Source organism: Macrotis lagotis, chromosome X, assembly GCF_037893015.1.
Source record: "Macrotis lagotis isolate mMagLag1 chromosome X, bilby.v1.9.chrom.fasta, whole genome shotgun sequence".
In the NCBI taxonomy this organism is placed as follows: Eukaryota; Metazoa; Chordata; class Mammalia; order Peramelemorphia; family Peramelidae; genus Macrotis; species Macrotis lagotis.
This window is the reverse complement of record NC_133666.1, coordinates 287808471-287828880: the sequence shown is the minus strand read 5'-3', so window position 1 is coordinate 287828880 and position 20410 is coordinate 287808471. Positions and strand designations below refer to the sequence as shown.

General features: G+C 33.5%; 1 protein-coding gene across 4 annotated transcripts in view; it reads right to left on the bottom strand.

The window, feature by feature from the left end:
• Positions 1 to 2619: 2619 nt before the first annotated feature.
• The window catches only part of RANBP3L (RAN binding protein 3 like), a 67167-nt gene continuing 49376 nt past the window's right edge, over positions 2620 to 20410 (bottom strand). For all 4 annotated transcript variants that reach the window (XM_074207678.1, XM_074207680.1, XM_074207681.1 and 1 more), the window contains 2 exons: positions 13966 to 14155; positions 2620 to 9314 (listed from right to left, as the gene is read on the bottom strand). In XM_074207678.1, the coding sequence (XP_074063779.1) occupies positions 9271 to 9314; positions 13966 to 14155 (234 nt within the window). In that variant the 3' untranslated portion in view covers positions 2620 to 9270. The remainder of the gene's footprint in view (positions 9315 to 13965; positions 14156 to 20410) is intronic.

Below are 20410 nucleotides of genomic sequence, written 5' to 3'. Positions count from 1 at the left end.
ATCTCACAGACTGGAACAGACTAAAACAAGGAAGTAGAAGAGGAGGGAGGAGTAAGGCTATTAAAGGCAGGCACAATGACAGACAGAAAAAATGAAACCTGACAGCTGATGGTTTGGGTGGGAGAAAAAAGGCAGGACAATATTAAATCAGAGTCCTTTATTTCTCCATAGTACAATAATCTTCAGAACACGGCCTTGAGTCATCATGCAAAGGTTACATTCAGCTCAATATCCGCTATGGTATGTTTTATAAAACTTTCCATTTAAAAAAAAAGTTTGACATCTGAAAGAGTAAGTTTTCACCTCTAATCCTATGATCCAGATCTCTGGGAAATTCACTTTTATGAAAAATTCCATTTCCTTTGAGGTGATTTCACTGTGCCTTGTATATAGGAAGTACTTAAAAATATTTGCTGAATTGAATTTAGGGTGCCAGACAAGTGAAACATTATTATAAAAATTACAGAACTAGGTAATTTTCCATTGTTCTGCTTTGGTTGTTCTATTCCATGGTACTCCAGATACCCTTTCCAACTGCCCATAACTTCACAGGGCTTGCTTTGCCTTTATCTGGGTGTTCCTTCCCCCATCTTTTCTAAGGTCTATACAGCTGCCTGAAGCCCTAAGACCCCTATGCATAATAATCAACCTGAACTCATTGGTCAATGATTGAGCTACTTCCACTGCATCACATTCATCCTAGCCCTGTGATTCTGAACTCTGGGTTGCCATTATTCACTTTTCTCTATTCCCCATTAACTGTTAATTTATTCCAAATATTCTCAACCTCCTACCCTATTGTGCTCTATGAAATACCTGCTCTTTAAATAAAAATCTAGATTTCATCTTTCCTTTCCTCAATCATGCCATGGTCTTACATTCCATCCTGATGACCCAGTTTCCCTGGATCCCTTTTCTAACGCTACTTACCTTTTTGCTCATAACTTGATTTGTTACTGGATTAGAACCCCAAGGTAGGGTTTATTCCTTGTTCCTCATTGCCACTTTGAGACTCTCCTTCTATCACCATCACTCAGTAATCTCATCTCCTTTAAGGACTATTCAATACACATTTCTCACCCAATCAAGATTCTGGTAGTTATTGTCTGTACACCTCTAAGACATATTCCTCCCTCTCTTGATGAACTGAATATCTGACCCACCATCTCTCTGTGTCTATTTCTGTCTCTCTCTCTCTCTCTTCCTACCTCCTTCCCCATATACATATATACATATGTATGCTTATATTCTCTCAAATACCCTAAATTCCCAAATCTTCAACTTATTCCTTTTCCATTATCTCCTCCTCTACCCCATAATTGTTCCCTGAGATGGCAATCTTGTCATGATCTATAAGTGTCCCACATCCAAATTCATGAATTCCAAAATTCTTTTATCTAATCCTAGTTCTACCTTTATCTCTACTTCTCATAATTTATCTGATCATAATTATACCTCTCTGACTTCTAGCTCCAAATCCTGTTCTGTCATCACTACAGTTTCCAAATCTGTCACCGCACAGTTCTTTCACCCACTCATGGCTACAATTTTTTTCCTTCATCTTGACTCCTTGTTAAATCATTTTACTATCTTTACTATCTTTTTTTCCTTCTTTCTTTGTTCCTTTATCCCATCAAGATTTAGGCCTGCCAAATCCAGTTTAGATTATTTTCACCATTGGTTGTCTGCTTTTTCTCAAGTGCTATTGAAAGAAGCTAGGGATCAGAAAACTATGTTGACTTGATCCTCTATAAATTTATTTTACATAATCTAAAAGAGCCCTCAAATCTGTAGGACAACCTTTTTATATTTCCCTAATCTTACTCTCATTCACTGCAATGGTTTTTCCAATCTTTTCATCCCTCCTCAAAACTCCCAGAATGCTCACTTTATCATCCTCAACTTTGTACTGTCTCTCACTCCATTATATCAAATCAGTCTTCAAGTCTGTAATCTCTACCTTTGTAATATATCTAGTATATACCCTCTTCTCTTCTCTTTTCTAATTCTAACTAAACCTCATTATCTTATATCTGGATTGAGAGGATGGTGATACCTTTTACAGTAATAGGGAAATTTGAAAGAAGGAAAGATTTTTTGGAGAAAAAAATCTCTCTTTTGGACATGTTAAATTTAAAGTGTTCATGGGTCATCCAGTTTCATATGTCATGAGGAGATGGTTTACTGAAAGTAAGGAAAAAGAATAGGTTAGATAAAGAGATATGCGAATCATCTGCATAAAAATAATTGAATCCATTGACTTAATGAGGTCTCCAAGTGAGATAGTTTAGAGGGAAAAGATGTCCAGATTACAATCATGTGAGAGATCCCTTATTATTAATTTAATGATCACAACATGGGTGAAGATTAAACAAAAAAGACTGAGAAAGGGACATGGAAGAGTGAATTGATTTACATAACTTAGGAAATTGACTTCACCCTGCTGAGCTTGCATTTTCTTTAAAGTTTATTTACATAACAGCTTATTTATTTCATTTTACTCTCAATATTTATACCTTTCTGTAAGTCAAAATTTAATCTGGTATATTATGTGAGAATATGGGTGGAAATGGGGAGGCTTGTGTTGATTCCTTTACCACCCATATCCATACCCCCTATACACCCCCACCCCCACCCATGATACCAATACTGCTGTTGTGAGCAAAGAAATTATGTTGGGCAACTGAGTAGTTTGAGTTAACCTTGTCCTCAGGTGGATCAATCTGAAACCTCTCTGTAATATTCTGGCAAGAGACTTTGAACCCCCAGGCCTGCTGGCTTTTATCTTCCAATGGTTTTTAAAAAACTTTTTGTGGGATTGCATATACTGTTTATTTGAACCTCAGGTACTGAGATCTATTATATTAGATATGGAACTATAACTGGGATACATGGTTAAAAATGAAATAAAACAAAATTTATCATAGATCTAGAAGTTTTTTTTTTAAAAAAATTTGGGAGATTATCATTGATCACTTCCTCATAAGCATAGACAAGGTTAAGTTTTGCTGATTTAATTCTCTAGAAATAAAAAGTTAAGAGTTGACTGACTTGGAATAGATTTTGCCTAAGTACCAAACTAATAGAACTCTCAATATCTCACCATACCCCAATGCATTCATGCCCATTGTAGCTCAATAAAAACAAGTAACTATTTCTTTTTTTTTTTTTTTTTTTAGGTTTTTGCAAGGCAAATGGGGTTAAAGTGGCTTGCCCAAGGCCACACAGCTAGGTAATTATTAAGTGTCTGAGACCAGATTTGAACCCAGGTACTCCTGACTCCAGGGCCGGTGCTTTATCCACTACGCCACCTAGCTGCCCCAACAAGTAACTATTTCAAGAAAACCAAGAATACCATGTTCCACAATACATTAGGCTCTTCATTTTTTTGTGTGTGTTCTGAAAGTAAAATGTACATTTCTAACTTTCAAGGAATTATCTCAATGTTTGGACCAATATAGAATAACGATTCAGTGCAGCTAGGTGATATGGTGGAAGGAATGCCAGACCTGGAGTAAGGAAGGCTCATATAGTTCAAATCTGGCCTCAGATACTTTCTAGCTATGACCCTGAGCAAATCACTTAACACTGTTTGCCTCATTTTTCATCTGTAAAATGAACTGGAGAAGGCAATGGCAAACCACTTAAGTATTTTCGCCAAGAAAACTCCATATGGGGGAAATCAACTGAATAACAAGAACAAATAATAGCAATGGTTCCTAGAGTTGATCTGGGGGCCATGTTAATGTAAATTTGTAAGGTCTATGTTAACTATTCCATTGATTGCCACCATTCTATAGCTTTGCGTTATGTGCTTTACCTTGATCTTGTACCCCCATTCTTATACCACATTAATACTGGATTCTTTCCATGAGATTTGGTTAAGATTTGATGTTCACCTATTACTGTATTGCTCAATTCCCTGCTGTGATGAACTCATAATGCTTATGGTACAGCAGCTCTCATCAATCACTCTCTGAATGTTCCACCCCAGGATCATGTGTTCTAAGTCATGTTAAGTACTTTCTTGGTTGATGAAGTCTCTAATAATACCCCTAACACTGCATATTCTAGGATTAGGAGATACTGGAACTCCTGAACATACATGAAATCATTTTTTTTTTCTGTAGATGTTTTTTGCTCAATAAAAAATTCAATTCAAACTATTATTGAGTTAGCCACTAAGCATTTATGGTTTGCTGTGTGCTAGGCATTGTGTTAAGAAATGGGGGGAAATCAAAGAAAGACAAAAAGACCCCCAAAAGCTTAAATTCCAGTAGAGAAAACAGATAAAAATTAGGTATATCTGAAGTATTATAGAATATATATATATACATATATATACATACATATATATATATATATATATATATATATATATACATATATATATAAAACAACCTTGTGGCTTACTTCTTGGTTTAATTCCAAATATAAGAGAGCTTTTTGGTTCAACTATTGGTTCAACTGATAAACAGATGCTCTCATACTATTGAACTGCTCTCCAACCCCCACATACCCACTGTTTTTGCATAATTAAGTGCTTTGGAAAACATCCTAAGAAAATCATTGATAGCTTCCTTTAATATTACTATATTTATAATTCTCAAAGATGTTACAATTTTAAATGATGTATATAATAAGATAAATTATTTAAATACTTATATTTTTGAAATGGTGTGTTGAAAACATTGACTCAGTTTCAGAGAAATAATTTTCCCCTCCATACTCTGCATTCACATCACAAAAGTTTTCTGTCATACAGAGGAAACATCTGAAATAGTTAAAATCTTCATGCTTCTCCTGTTAAATCCCACCATAATTTAGAACAATTATGGTTTTATGCAATACAAGTGCTGTCGTTATCTTTTAAGGTTTTAACTCAGTTTTTTTCTTTTCTACAATGACTCTTTTTTTATTTTATTGAAGTTTCCATCCTAAAAAGTCACAGTCTTACTTCTCTTTCTGTTGTATGGAGCAAAGATTCAAGAAAATCTTATAAGTAAAGGATGGTTTCAGAATATTCTGTTTTGGGGGCATAGGAAGCTATTGTCTCAATTATTTCCTAGTGTTTCTTATGAAGAAATGATTAAAGGGACAAAAGTGAATATATCAGAAAAATAAAATTGTTTCAGAAAAACAACATTTTCATTTGAAAAGTAAGCAAAACTGGAATGTCACCATTTCTTTGGGGCATTTATACAAATTTAACATCTAAAAATGCCACATTATTAAAAATTCATTCTTTTACTACTCTATCAAATGCTCATTTGATGATTCTTATACATTCCTGTGTTTCTTTTCTTTTATCTTCTATAACTCTCTTCCCCCCCACTTTTCTCTTTGGATTTATTTCATTTCTTTTTGTTTGTTTTGTTTTTTGTTCTTTGCAAGGCAATGGGGTTAACTGGCTTGCTCAAGGCTACACAGCTAGGTAATTATTAAGGTAATTATTAAGAACTCAGGTACTCCTGACTCCAGGGCTGGTGCTCTATCCACTGGGCCACCTAGCTGCCCCTTCATTTCATTTCTAATGTTGAGGTTCTTTAACTCCTATTACTATACATTTATGGGTAGAAAGCCTGTATTTATGTATAGGTAAATATGTACCCTCCCAGGCAAAAAGTAAGATCCTTCAGAACAGAAACTATTTCACTGTTGCATTTATATTTCTAGAATTTTAGCATGGTGCTTGACATAAAGCAAGTACTTAGTAAATATTTATTGAATGATTGTGAGTTCCTTAGAAACAAAGCCTTTCATGTAAGTCTCTCAAAATATGCTTTATGACCCCCTCATGACTTGAAAGAGCAAATCCATGCATCTATCTATTCAGTCATACATTCAGAGAGGAATGAATATTTAATTTAGATTTAGAAGCTCTGAATTCAAATCCCTACTCCGAGATTTATTAGCCATGTGACCTTAGGCAAGACACTTAAACTTTGAACTCCTGTTTCCTCAACTGTACAATAGAGATACCAATAAATGTACTAGAATAAACAATTATTTTCTCATAGAGTTGTTTTAAAGATCAATTAAGATCATATATATATATAATGGAAAGCACTATACAAATTGTACCTATGAATATCATTACAATGAGTCATCATTGGGCAGTGGATAGAATGCTTGGTTTGCTAATAATAACTATTTAACTAGTCATTTAAAATCTAAGCTTCCATTTTCTTACCTATGAAAAGGCATCTATAAAATCCAACTTATCAGATTTTTGAGACTCACAAGAGGGAAAAACTGGAAGTCTTAAGAACTCTGATCAGTGCAATGATAAATCATGATTCTAGAGGACTGATGACTAGGCTTCCTATCTCCTAACCAAGGGGATAGTTTTAAGTTGTAGAATAAAACAAAAAGTTTTGGACAAAGTCAATGTGGGAATTTGTTTTGCTTGACCTTGCATATTTATTACAAGGGTATTTTTAAATGGGTGAAATTAGGATAGAGAGAAAGCAAATATTAATTGAAAAATGAAATGAAATTTGAAAACAAAAAGAAAAGGTATGCAAAATACTTAAGGTACAGCAGCTCTCAACAATCACTCTCTGAGTGTTCCACCTCAGGGTCATGATTTCTGAGACACGTTAAGGCCTTTCTTGATTGACAAAGTCTTTAATAATACCCCTAACACTGCACATTCTAGGATTAGGAGATACTGGGACTCCTGAACATATAAGAAATTATATATATTTTTTTCTGTAGATGTTCTTTGCTCAATAAAATATTCAATTTGAACTATTAGTGAGTTAGCCTCTAAGCATTTATTGTTTGCTATGTGCTAGACATTGTGTTAAGGAATGGGGGGGGGGTTATACAAAGAAAGGTAAAAACCCAAAAAGCTTATATTCTAGTGGAGAAAACAGATAAAAAATTAGGCATATATATATATATATATATATATATATAAAGTATTATAGAATATATAGAAGACAATCTTGTGTCATACTTCTTGGTTTAATTCCAAATATAATAGTAAAAACAGTAAACTGCTATATAAATTCCTATTTGTGTAAGGAAGTCTGTTAGGTACTGAAGGAAATACAAACTTGAATTTTAAAAGAGCACCTATTGCCAAAGATCTTACAATCTAAAGTAGAAGAGACTGAAGTATGTACCAAATAATTGCCTACAAAGTGGACTACAGTAAGTGTAAGAGGTACAAAGAAAATTGTTGTAAGAGACCAAAAGTGGGAGAAATTGTTACTACCTAGGAAGACTCAGGATAGTATTTATGGGAGTAAAAAAAGCATTTAAATGGAGTCTTAAGGGATCAGTAGGACTTCAAGAGGAAAGCTGAAGGAATGGCATTTCAGAAACAGGGACCAGCGTAAGCCAAGATATAGCTAGAGGAAAGCAAAAAATAGAATTGAAAGAGTAGCAACTGTTGAAATTTGAAAGGAGGGTATATAAAGAAGAAGAGTGAAAGATAAATCTGAAATAGAAAATAAGGTTAGAACGGGCCACTCCAAATACCTGCATCTAAGAATTATTTAAGTGTAGAAAAAAATCAAAGCCCTATGAACCAGTAAATTGCTAAATCAGCCTTCTCTAGTAACAGTAGCCTCTAAAATGTCTTGTTACCAGAGAAAAATTGAAGAATTTGATTCATTAAATGTTTGTAATACAGTTATTCTATAGATGGGATTCCTTTCACAATCTGGTAAAAGTTTGTGGACCTCTTCTCAGAATGATTGTTTAAATGTATTAAATGAATATATAGGATAAAGAATCCAAAGGTTAATGAAATATACATATATATACATACATACAATATATATATGTGTGTTGGGGATGTATGTGCATATATGTAAATATATTTATACACATATACATACATATATATTTCTTTTCAAGGTTATGATACTATGACCTTTATAATAATTCCACTATATTTTAAAATTCAAAAATGACACATCATCTATATAAAGTGCTCTGTTTTTCAAAATAATATATTTGAAACACTAAATCATTATTTCATTGCTACTTTTGCTCAAAATATGCTTTTAACTCTTTTGTTTTTAGTGCTATTGTTTTTGATATCTTTAATAGTAACAAAACTATCTTTTGAGAGCATAATTAATTTTTAGAAACTTCAAAAAGTCATCCAAAATCAATTCTGATAATAAAACTGTTAAGTTTTTTAAAAAATTAAATTGTAACTACAAAGTAATGAATTTTTTCTTGTTAGTTCATAACCAATTTCCTTTTTATTTTATTTATTTGTTTGTTTGTTTATTTATTTATTTATTTATAGGTTTTTGCAAGGCAAATGGGGTTAAGTGGCTTGCCCAAGGCCACACAGCTAGGTAATTATTACATGTCTGAGGTCAGATTTGAACCCAGGTACTCCTGACTCCAAGGCCAGTGCTCTATCCACTGCACAACCTAGCTACCCCTTCCTTTTTATTTCTAAAAGAGTTAAAAACAAAAGTCTTAAGCAAATTGCAGCATTAGAGACATCAATGTCTCCTGAGAGGAAGACTTTGAAGGATAAGCCTTATTTGGAGACGTCCTTTTAGATGTTAAGGTTAAAGTATCATAATTTATAATTATACCTAAAATGATGCTCAGGTAAATAATATATCTTCACTAAAATAACTTAGAGAATAACAATAGAAAGGCAAATAACATTTTTGAGACTGATATTATCGTGGTATGTATTTAAATAATTTTTTTAAAGAGCTCATTGTCACTGTGAGCACATAAGTTTAATATTTTATAAGATAATAATATATCTAAGTGGAAAATACAGAACATTTTTTCCAAGGGTAAAGATTGTTTAATGAGTTGGATCATACTTTAAATAGCATTTTTCAAAAGATCAACCCTTGAAGTCTTTGAAATATGTGTTTTATGAATAGATAATGCATAATGGAGAAAATAAATATTTGGGTTAGACATTAAATCTAACAATTCATAGTTTTAATCATTCTATCCATCAATGTGATGAATAATCCTAATTAGTTATAGTTTGAAATAATGTCTCTGAAAGTAATTCTTTGAAACCAGTGAAAACTTCACGAATTCTGGCAATTTTTCTTCAGATTAACCCAAACATAAAGCAGTAGGATCATGATTATTAAAATCTTTAAGTGGGAAAATTTGATGCAGACCAAATCTAATTCTCTTGAAAACTAATTCCTTTAAAAATCTTTCAATGAATATTAGGGTTTTTCTCACTTGAAGGTGAATTGGGATGGTTGAGAATTTTCAATAATCTTTCTGTAGCTGTAGTCAGGGAGATGGTGTCTATCATGAGCAGGCAACTGGTGATCTGTGATTCCATCTAGAAGGATCTGAAGTACAATGATAAAATATATGGTTATTACAACATAAACAATATTTTCAATATAACATTTAAGACAGTTGATTCAAGAATGATCACTGATGAGCCAAGGAAAACACTTGCTTATAGATAAGAAACAAAAATACTTTCACATATGAAAGCATCTCAGAAATAAGACAGTTATAGAATCCTGGACCAATATTAGATATTCTTGACAACAGATAGTGACAGAGTTTAGTTATTTCTTGATTGGGGAGGGGGAAGAGTCTGGACCTGTGATTTCATCATCATTATGGGGAACTCTATAATGAAGCAAATCAGTAATTCTTTGGAAATTATCAGTTTTAGAAAGCTGCATGGGGCACTGAGATGTTACATGACTTATCCAAGGTCACATAATCATTATGTGTAATTGAACCCAAGAATCTTGCTGCCTTCCTTTCATCGAATCCACTATGCTGCACTGCTCCTGGAGAGTAACAGACTGGTTTTTTAAAAAAATAAATAAATAATTGATTGAAGTTAATAAATTATCAATCTTAATTCCATAGAAAGATATAAATCAATTGCAGCAGGTAGTGGCACAATGGATAGACTACAAGACTCCTCTTGCAGAGTTCAATCTGCCCTTAGACCCTTACTAGATTTGGGATGCTGAAAAAGTCTCTCAACTTTGTCTGCCTCAGTTTCCTCACCTATAAAATGAACTGGAGAAGGAAATGACAAATCATTCCAGTATCTTTGCCAACGAAACCCCAAATGAAGTCACAAAGAGTTGTACATGATAGAAAATGTCATAACAAAATAAGAGAAAATCTGAGAAAGGAACTATAAAATAATATACAGTATGTCCCAAAAGTCTTGATGCAGTTTAATACTACTAAAACTTACTAAAGGTCATGCCTTCTGCTAACCATTAAAATATCTTTTATGGTTCATAAGATAGTCACTTTCCCCTTCACCAACCATGAGTTGAAAAAGGCACTGCGAGCATTAACATTTTTTTCTTTAAGAAAAAAATTAACTTAGCAAAGAAATATTGGAGTTTGTTTCAGCTAAGGTTTTTAGTTCCTTTCTCAGATTTATTTTTGCTATGTAACTAGATTAATTGTTGAACTGTATCTTTTTTGTGGAATTAAGATTGATAACTTACTAACCTTAACACACTTTTACAACTACTTTTTAAAAAACTACATCTATGTTTTATTAATGTATAAAAAACATTATTTGTACAAAATGAGAATAAATCTTAAATAAATAAATAAATTACGTCTATGTATGTGCCATTACCTTCCTACAACTATTCACTATAAAATGGATTTTAATTCAGGTCAGGTTAGTTTTTGTAAGCTTCCAAAGCTCAAAGCTGCACCAAAACTTTTGTACACTCTATCATGCCTTCTGGAAATGATGTTGAACTAGAATACAGAATACTCTTTTTGTCAAGATGGTTGATGTTTATTGGATTGTTTTTTCATTTACTTTCTTTTTTACATAATTTTATCTGAATATATTTTGAACTTTCCTAACCTGCCCAATTCCTTAAAATGAAACACTACTCTTAATATAAATTGTTTGTAGATGCAAAAATGAATTGAAAAAAGTTTATTGAACTGAATTGAATTGAATGTAGATTTCATAAACATATGTACAATTTGATGAGAAACATCAGCCACTCATTCTTTGATTAAAACAAGTAAGGTATAGTTTCAGTTCATATACTTTTTTACTTTTGCCCCTAGGGTATTTTATATTAATAGAAGGCATGGCACCTTAAAAGTATAATAAAGAAAAGTTATAATTTCAACTTTAATTCTAAACGTCATGCTCTCTACACTCATGCTTTAGGCTAAGTTCTTGAATTATGTATAATTAATATAAAATTCTGACTCAAAATGACAAAATTGAAACCTGAACATTCATTGGTATGCTTGACAGGAATGAGAGATGATAGGTAGATAGCCAGAGGGCTGTACTGGCACCCTCACAATGTCAGAAGGTGAGTACATGTTTCTTAATAGAATGGGTGGAGACTTCATTGTACCTGGAGAAAGAGTACTCAGGATGGGTGGGCATGGATGGTTTGAGAAGATTATATAATCCCTAAATAGCAAAAAGACTGTATTTGCCTAAAGTGTTTACTCTTAAAAGTGCCAGAAAGTCCATCCCATAAGTTTCATTTATAGAATACTATTCTATAAATCATGATTAAACTGTTCATTTCATCTGTTCATTATCATCACCAAAATGATGGCTATTGCTCTTAAATTCACACTCTTAAATTCGACACTTAAAAGGTCATATATTATTTCACCCAAAAGTCTATTCATTGTTCACTCATTTTCAGAACTACTATATTCTTCAGTCCCTAGAAATAAACAGGGTGGCTAAGTGGTTTAAGTGGGCAGAGTGCAGGCTCAGGAGTCAGAGAAACCCTCTTCCTGAGTACAAATCTGACCTCAAAGCTTACTAGCTGTGTGACCCTCAGCAAGTTCTTTGACATCTACATCTATAAATTGACTTGGAGAAGGAATTGGTAAACCACTCCAGAATCTTTGCCAAGAAAACCCCAAATGAGGTCACAAAGAGTTAGACATAGTGATTTAAGAACAAGAAGAAATAATCAATGATTTCTCAAATCCAAAGACAGCTTCTGGGGTAAGAACTCACTATCTGACAAAAATTGTTGGGAAAACTGGAAAATAGTATGGCAAAAACTAGACATAGACCCACATCTCACACCCTATTCCAAAATAAGATCAAAATGAGTACAGGATTTAGACATAAGGTGCGACACCATAGATCATTTAACAGATTAAGAAATATTCTACCGGGCAGAACTATGGAAAGGGGAGAAATTTATGACTACATAAGAAATAGAAAACATTATAAATTGCAAAATGGATAATTTTTATGATATTAAATTAAAAAGGTTTCACACTAATTAAACCAATGCTGCCAAATTAGAAGGAAAACAAAGCTGGGAAATACCTTTCACAGCTAGGGGTTCTTATAAAGGTCTCGTTTTAAAAATATATAGAGAATTGCATGAAATTTATAAGATTACAAGTCATTCCCCAATTGATAAATGGTCAAAGGATATGAACAGACAGTTTTTCTAATGAAGAAATTAAAGTTACATTTAACCATTTGAAAAATGCTGCAAATCATTATTGATTAGAGAAATGCAAATTAAAACAATTAACACTTCACACCTATCAGATTGGCTTAGATGACAAAAGGGAGAATGATAAATGTTGGAGACTTGTGGGAGTATTGGGACATTGATGCATTGCTGGCGGAGCTGTGAACTGATCCAACCATTCTAGAGAGAAATATAGAACTATGCCCAAAGAGCAATAAAAATGATCATTCTCTTTGAACCAGCAATTCTAATACCAGGCCTATATCCAAATGAAATCATAAAAAATGGGAAAAGTCTCACAAGTTCCAAAATATTCATAGTAGCTCTTTTTGTAGTGTTAAAGAATTGGAAATTGAGGAGATGCCCATCAATTGGGGAATGACTGAACAAATTATGATATATGAATGTTAGGGTATACTATTGTTCTATGAGAAACCATAAATGGTCAGACTAGAGAAGCATAGAATGAATTACAGGATCTGAGACTGAGCAAAGGGAGCAGAACCAAGGGAACATTCTACACATTAATAAGAACACTGTGAATTGATCAACCCTGATGGATGCACTAGGACAACCCTATTAGACCAATTATAGGTAATGCTATCCCCAGAGAAAGAAAAACAAAATATAACAAACCAAAAAAACTCTTCACAATCTGATGAACACTACAGTCACTTTTTTAAAAAAGTTTCTATTATGTATTTCTTTCCTATCCTCTGGTTTTCTTTCTTTTCCCTTAATCCTACTTCCTCATACCAAAACTGACTAATCTATAAACATGGTTAACAGAAATATGTATGTACAATATTCACCTGACTGTTTGATGCTGAGAGGAGGGTGGTAAGAAGAGAGGGCAGAAGGAAATAATATAACTTAAAAATATGCACATTCATATGGATGAATAATGAAAAGCTTTCATAACATGTATCTGGAAAAATAAACTATCAATTAATAAAAATTTCTGTTTCTAAATAAAGGTGTTCCTCATTGAAAATAACATTTAATAAATTTAGATTGTCTTTTTTTATTTTCATATTTCATAGTATTTTCATAACTAAGTGCTCTTTTTTTTTACAAGGCAAATGGGGTTAAGTGGCTTGCCCAAGGCCACACAGCTAGGTAATTATTACGTGCCTGAGACCGGATTTGAACCCAGGTACTCCTGACTCCAAGGCCGGTGCTTTATCTACTGCACCACCTAGCCACCCCCCACCAAGTGCTCATCTTAAGGGCCCCATTCTCTGCTTCTCTATGTCCTTCTTTGCCATTACATACATACCCCCTTGCTCTTGTCTCTATCCCCTCCTGTGAATATGTATACATACACACACACACACACACACACACACACACACACACACGAAATGAAGTGGAAAAATCAAGAAATAAACTTTTGGAAAATTACCTGGAAACTGTAATTTATAATTTGTGTACCAAAAACATGGATGCCAGATATGATTAGCCCTTTGGAAAAATGCTAGCAGAAACTGCATTTAGGGAATGAAAATCAACTTACCAGACTGATTTGTAGTGATTTTAAATATATCATCATCTTCATCACAACTATCACAGCTGAATAATTGAATGACTGTTTCTGACTCAGTTTCAATTTCATTTACATCAAGCTCCTGCTTGTAAAAGGTTCTTAGTGCAACAAGTCGGTGATGTATTGCTGCATAAAGACATCCAATATCTTTGGCACTTGCCTGCACAAAAAATTAAAATTTTTAAGGATAATCACAGACTAGTATTTTTAAACATATTTTAGGTGTCTATGGATTTCTTCTTAAAGGATTTTCCATCCTACTTATTATGATTGCTTGGCTTAGGTTCCTTGAAGAAAAAGTACCTATGTTGCATAAACCTTGTAGAGTGAGTAGATAATAATCACCTTCCCCTCTCCAAATGTTGAAAAACAACCTACACTAAATTAAATTGCATTATCTAATGAATAGTTGTAAAGAGGTAGAGGCAAATGCAAATACATAATAAGATTGAGAAAGCAAAATTGAGTGATTTTAAAGAAATTTTATTTAAATTTAGTATTTATTCTGCAAAATTTAGCTTTATAAATGGCTGAAGTACTTTTCCTTCTTGAAGGAGTTATGATGTTCCAATTGTCACCATAAAGGTAAAAATAATATTTTTAAAAGGGGGGAAACAAACAAATTAATGAAGCATTTTAAATAAAATATTGCTAAATCAATTTTAGAACATCTTTTTGGTGACTAGTGGAGAGAATTATTCTACTTCATATATCTTAAATAGTACCTCAAACATTTATAAATCTTAAGAAATGTGATTCTTTTTTAAATCTTATTTAAGGCAATGGGGTTAAGTGACTTGCCCAAGATCACATAAGCCAGGCAATTATTAAGTATCTGAGACCATATTTCAACTGAAGTCCTCCTGACTCCAGGGTCAGTACTCTATTCACTGAGCCACCTAGCTACCCCAGATCTCAAGAAATGTTAGTTTACAAACCCAGTTTGGAAATTCTAGTTTCTAGGTCATGATAAGTTAGAGAAAAAATTTCCCAATGACCCCACCTATTGGAAGGGAGTTGAGCTCTTCTACTTCTTTGTGAATCAACTAAATTTTTTCTTTGACCATTTAAAAACACCTCAGATTCCAATAGGCAGGGCATCAAATCTGCTTGAAAAACTCTAGTACCCAAACCAGTTGCTTGAAAAGCAGGTTCCTGGGGGCATAGATCATGAAGGCAAAGGGCATGAAAATGCTTCCTGAATTTTCAGAGAACTCTGACTAGACATCCTGGCATCCCCCTAAAAACACTGCCCTTTTCTAGAACAAAATCTGACAACTGGGCATTCCCTCAGATTTCTGTGTCCCTTTCCCTTACAGGTACAATACAGAAATATTTTCTGGTTATTGTTTTTAAATAAGTGTGATTACAATTTGTATAATATTTTATGCTTTTCAAACTATTTTCCCATACATTATCTCAAAGAAAATCAAGTTTGTTTTTCCTCCATGATGGGCTCAATGATCAGAAATTTGTATATGTGAGCCACAATTTTTTAGTAATAATTACAAGTAATAGTCTATCAAAGAACTTTTCATATGATATTAGGCATGTGGTTAGGCTCTGTTGTCCTAGTCTTTCATGTTCATTAGCTATATTAGTAAAAACTTTATTTTTCCCTAAAATCTCCAATGGATCACACTATGAAGTTAGCATATGGTCATGAGCCAATTGATAAACCCCTAAGCATTATCTCATTTGATCATCATAACAAGCCTACAATTTAGGCATGGCAAATATCATGCTCATTTTGAAGATGAGGAAAATCACATACTAAATAGCAGAAACAGGATTAGAATTTAGGTCTTTAAAAACTTATAATTTAATTCTTTTGCTAAAATTTGATACTGCATTTTCTTCAATCTTTCTAAGGATCTTTGATTTAATCAATATTAGTAAATCTATCATTGATGTGAATCAGGACATCTTTAATTAAATTTAATTAAATATATATTTAAGTTTTCTATTCTGTAGCATGAATTTGGATTGGGTACTATGGATATAGAGCTGTAAAAATGACACGACTTATTAGCAAACACACAAAAAATTATACCACAATCAGAATATGATAAGTCAAAGCCAAAGAGAAAAAAGATTAGGGATGGATAAAGTCTAGTTTGGAGAATCAGGGAAAGTTTCATACATAAGAAGTGAACCTGATGACAATCTTATAAGAAGAGGATTCCAAAAGGATTGCCCTTATGAACGTATCTGCCCAAAGAAAGGATAATATGAAATCAGGCAATTGCTAATGTTCCAGGGTGACTGGATTAGGTGCAAAGGTTAGTATAAAACAAGACTGGAAAGATAGGTTGGAACCAAATCTTAGAGGGTTCTGCATTCCATTATAAATTTTATTCTGGGTTATTTGTTTGTAAGGGTGTAGTCAATAAGAAACTGTTGAAGGACTTTGGGGGCATGCTCAGACCTGAAAATTGGGAAGATTACTTTGGCTCTAAGATAAAGGATGGATTGAAGAGGACAGAACTAGAAGGGAGGGAAACTGGTTAGGGGACTTACAAAATACTAGAGGTAAAAGATAATGGAAGTGAAATACAGTACCTTTGATCCAGCAATATCACTACCTGGTCTGAATCCCAAAGAGATCAAAGATAAGGGAAAATCACCTACTTATAAACTCTTTTTGTAGTGGCAAATAATTGGAAATTGAAGGAATGATCATCATTTGGGGAATATTTTAGCAAGCTGTGACATATGACTATGATGGAATACTAGTATACTGTAAGAAATGAAGAGGGAGATAGGTGGTTTCAGAAAAGCCTGGGAAACCTTATATGAACTAATAATAACTGAAGTTCCTACTCACTAGGAAAACCTTATACAGAATAAAAGCAATATTGTAGAATGATCAATTGTGAAAGACTTAACTACTCTGATCAAGACAATGATATAAGACAATTCAGAAGGACTTATGTTGAAAAATGCTATTCATCTCTAGAGAAAGAAATGATGAACTCTGAATGTAGCTTGAACCATACTTTTTAAATTTGATTTTTCTTAGTTTTTTGTCTGTTTTCTTTTGCAACATGACTAATATGGAAATATATTTTGCATGATTTCACATACTTGCTTTCTCAAGGAGGGGAGAAGGCTCTGTAATAAATGAAAGTTGTTTCATAGACTTACAGGGTTTTGAATATGATTCCTTGCAAAAATGGCAGTGCTATTAACAGAGAAGTTAGAAGATAAAGTCATTTTTTATTTTGTTGAAATGCTATAGGATAATCAGTTGGAAATGACAGCTGCCAAATTTCTAACTTAAGTATCTTTCCTTTATGTACCCTTCTCTCCATTCATTAACTAGAACTACTCTAGTTCACTTGTTGCTTACACTAATGCAGTTGCCTTCCAATTGATGTTTCTGCCTCAACTCTTCCCAATTTAAACTATTATCAACACAGCTGCCAAAATGATTTTTCTGGAGCAAGCTCAAGATGTCAGAGTTGAAAGGAAACATTTATGTATACTTTGCCCAACATACCTCCTCCAAAATGATCTAGAAAATGTGCCAGAACAAATTCTAATTGGGAAAGTTCAAAAAAAAAAGTTACGGTGAGTCATTTTTCCAGTAGCCTAGGGAGATCAATAGAAAAGTATGCAGACTAATGGCATGGTATGTGGGAGACAATAGCGGAGAGCATTCCAGTGCTTAAAGACTGAAATGGGACTGAGACAGAGCACCAAAGCAAAAAAGATTGCAGGACATCCCTGAATTAGGTTTGGGTGCAGGGAAGGGATGTCACATGGCAATTCTGACACCCATTAAACAGTTTCCCATTATAGATTCAATGTGGAAAGGAGTGGTTATTGAATATCAAATGTGGAACAAATTTGATATCACCCCAAGAGCTGAACTCAGTTGCCATCATTATCCCAGTATATAAGTCCGAGGTGGGAAAAACTAGGGCAAGTGATTCCCAAATTAAATGGGACTCAGTAATTTAGTTGCTTTGTAACTGCAGAACCTCCCAGGGGGCTAACAATGACTGAGTCCTGCAGTAGTCTCCTGAAACTCATCTACAAATAAGCCAAAAGACTCAAATCTGAGTCAGGAACTTGCAGACTCAGGTCAAGAGGTCAGTGAGCAGATATCTCCCCAGAAGACTCTGTGAACACTGAAAACTTGCAGGTCCCAGACTGAATTGTAAAAGCAGCAGGATATAAAAGAACACAAAAAGTTAGACATCCTCCCCAGAAGTGAGAAAATCCTAGTGCTAATATGAAGTCCGAAATCAAGATGTAATGAATTTCAAGAATCAAGCACAGAAGATAATTATTTGAAAGCCTCTACAAGAAAAGCCTCAAAAAAATTTCAAATTGAACACAAGCCCGAACAAGAACTTTTAGAAGCATTTTAAAAAGAGTTCTAAAAAGGCAAAAAAAAAAATTTAAACCAAATTAGAGCTATAGAGGAAAAATAGGGAAAGAAATGGGAGCCATGGAAGAAAGACATTAAAAGGGAATCAATAGCTTCGTAAAAAAGGTCAAAACCTTATTTAAGAAAATAACTCCTTGAAAATTAGAAATGATCAAGTAGAAGCTAATGACCCCAAGAGATATCAAGAAATAATAAAATAAAAAGACTGAAAAAATGTGAAATATCCCATAGAAAAAACATCTGACCTGGAAAATAGATTGAGGACAGATAATTTAAGAAGTATGACCAGAAGTCATGCACAACAATAAAAAAGAACCTAGGTGTTTTATTTCAAGAAATCTTGAAAGAAAACTTCTAAGATATCTTAGAACTAGAGACAAAGTAAAAATTAAAAGAAACTACTAGTCATTTCCTGAAGAAACCCAAAGATGAAAACTTCCAGGAATATCATGATCAAATTCTAGAGCTTTCAGGTGAAGGAAAAAATATTGTAAGCACTAAAAGGAAAGAATTCAAGTAGTACAGGAGCCACAATAAGGATCACATAAGATTTAGCAGTTACCACTATAAGGAAACACAATATTCTGAAAGCAAAGATCTAGGATTACAACCAAGAATAACTTACCCACCAAAACTGAGTAATATATATATATATATATCTATATATATATATATATATATATATGTATGTATATATATATATGCGTGCAGAGGAAAACATATCTCTTTAATGAAACAGAGAATTTTTTGGCATTCCTGATGAAAGCATCAGAGAAGAGTAGAAAATTTGACATTTAAACACAGAACTCAAGAGGATTAAAAAATCAAATATAAGTGATACGTCATAAATGATTAGTGAAGATTAAACTGTTTACATTCATATATGGGAAGATGATACATAGAACTCTTTTTTTGTTTTTTTTTTCATAGAACTCTTTAAAACTTTATCATTACCTGGGATCAAAGAAGAATGACTATATATTCATTCTGAACTATTCTTTATCCCCTGTTCAGATGGATTCTGTCTCTGTGCCTTCTCTCCCACTGTCCCTCAAACCAAAATGAGTTTCTTCTATCTGGTGAATTAACCCCCCTTTTCTTGGATCCAATTTGATGATTTATATGTGTTATCTCTTCCATGAATGCTTCACTGATCACTTTCTTTTTGTCAATTTTTTCCAATTTCAGCTAGAGATAGTTTTCAGCATTCATATTTTTTGCAAAATTTTGAGGTCCAAATTGTCCTCTCTTGCTCCCTTCCCTTCCTTGATTACAAGGAACAAAAGACAGCATAAGAACCATAGTGTGTGTGTGTGTGTGTGTGTGTGTGTGTGTAGAAAATTGAGAGTGGTTCAGCTGCAGACCTCATTAAAACAAATAACTTGATAAAAATATGACAAAATCTATATATTACATTCCTCAATATCTGCCAATAGAGAACACAATAAATGATTGACAGTTAAACTATTAGAATAAATTTTGTCAATATTTATTCAGCACAGGTCTATTTTGTACTTTAAAAGTATAGTGGTTTGAAATTCTAGTAACAGTTTTGGGCATGGGGCTGGAGGAGAGACACCAGAACTATGATTTTACTGATTCACGGGAATGAGTATGGGAAGATTCCTTCTATCAAAACAGGTGGGCATCTAATTCTTCATTTTAAAATCTTAGAGTAGATTAAGGGCACTGGGTAATTGTGATGATTTCAGTGGTAAAATAATGTGTGTCCTTCATTTCTGAAGAAGACCACAACATTAGGGAGATGATGACATGACAAGATATGAATTGGATTTGAGTGAGGGGGTTGTGCTAAGTCACAAGCCTCACATTCTCCTTCAGAGTCATGTGGGTCCAGTGGCCAGATATGACCAGGATGACTGGAGATGGTTTTGAATGCAAGGTAATAAAGGTTAAGTGACTTGCCCAAGGTCACACAGCTAGTGAAGTTGGGTTTGAACTTAGGTCCTCCTGACTTCAGGGTCCATGCTCTACCCATAGCACTATCTAGCTACC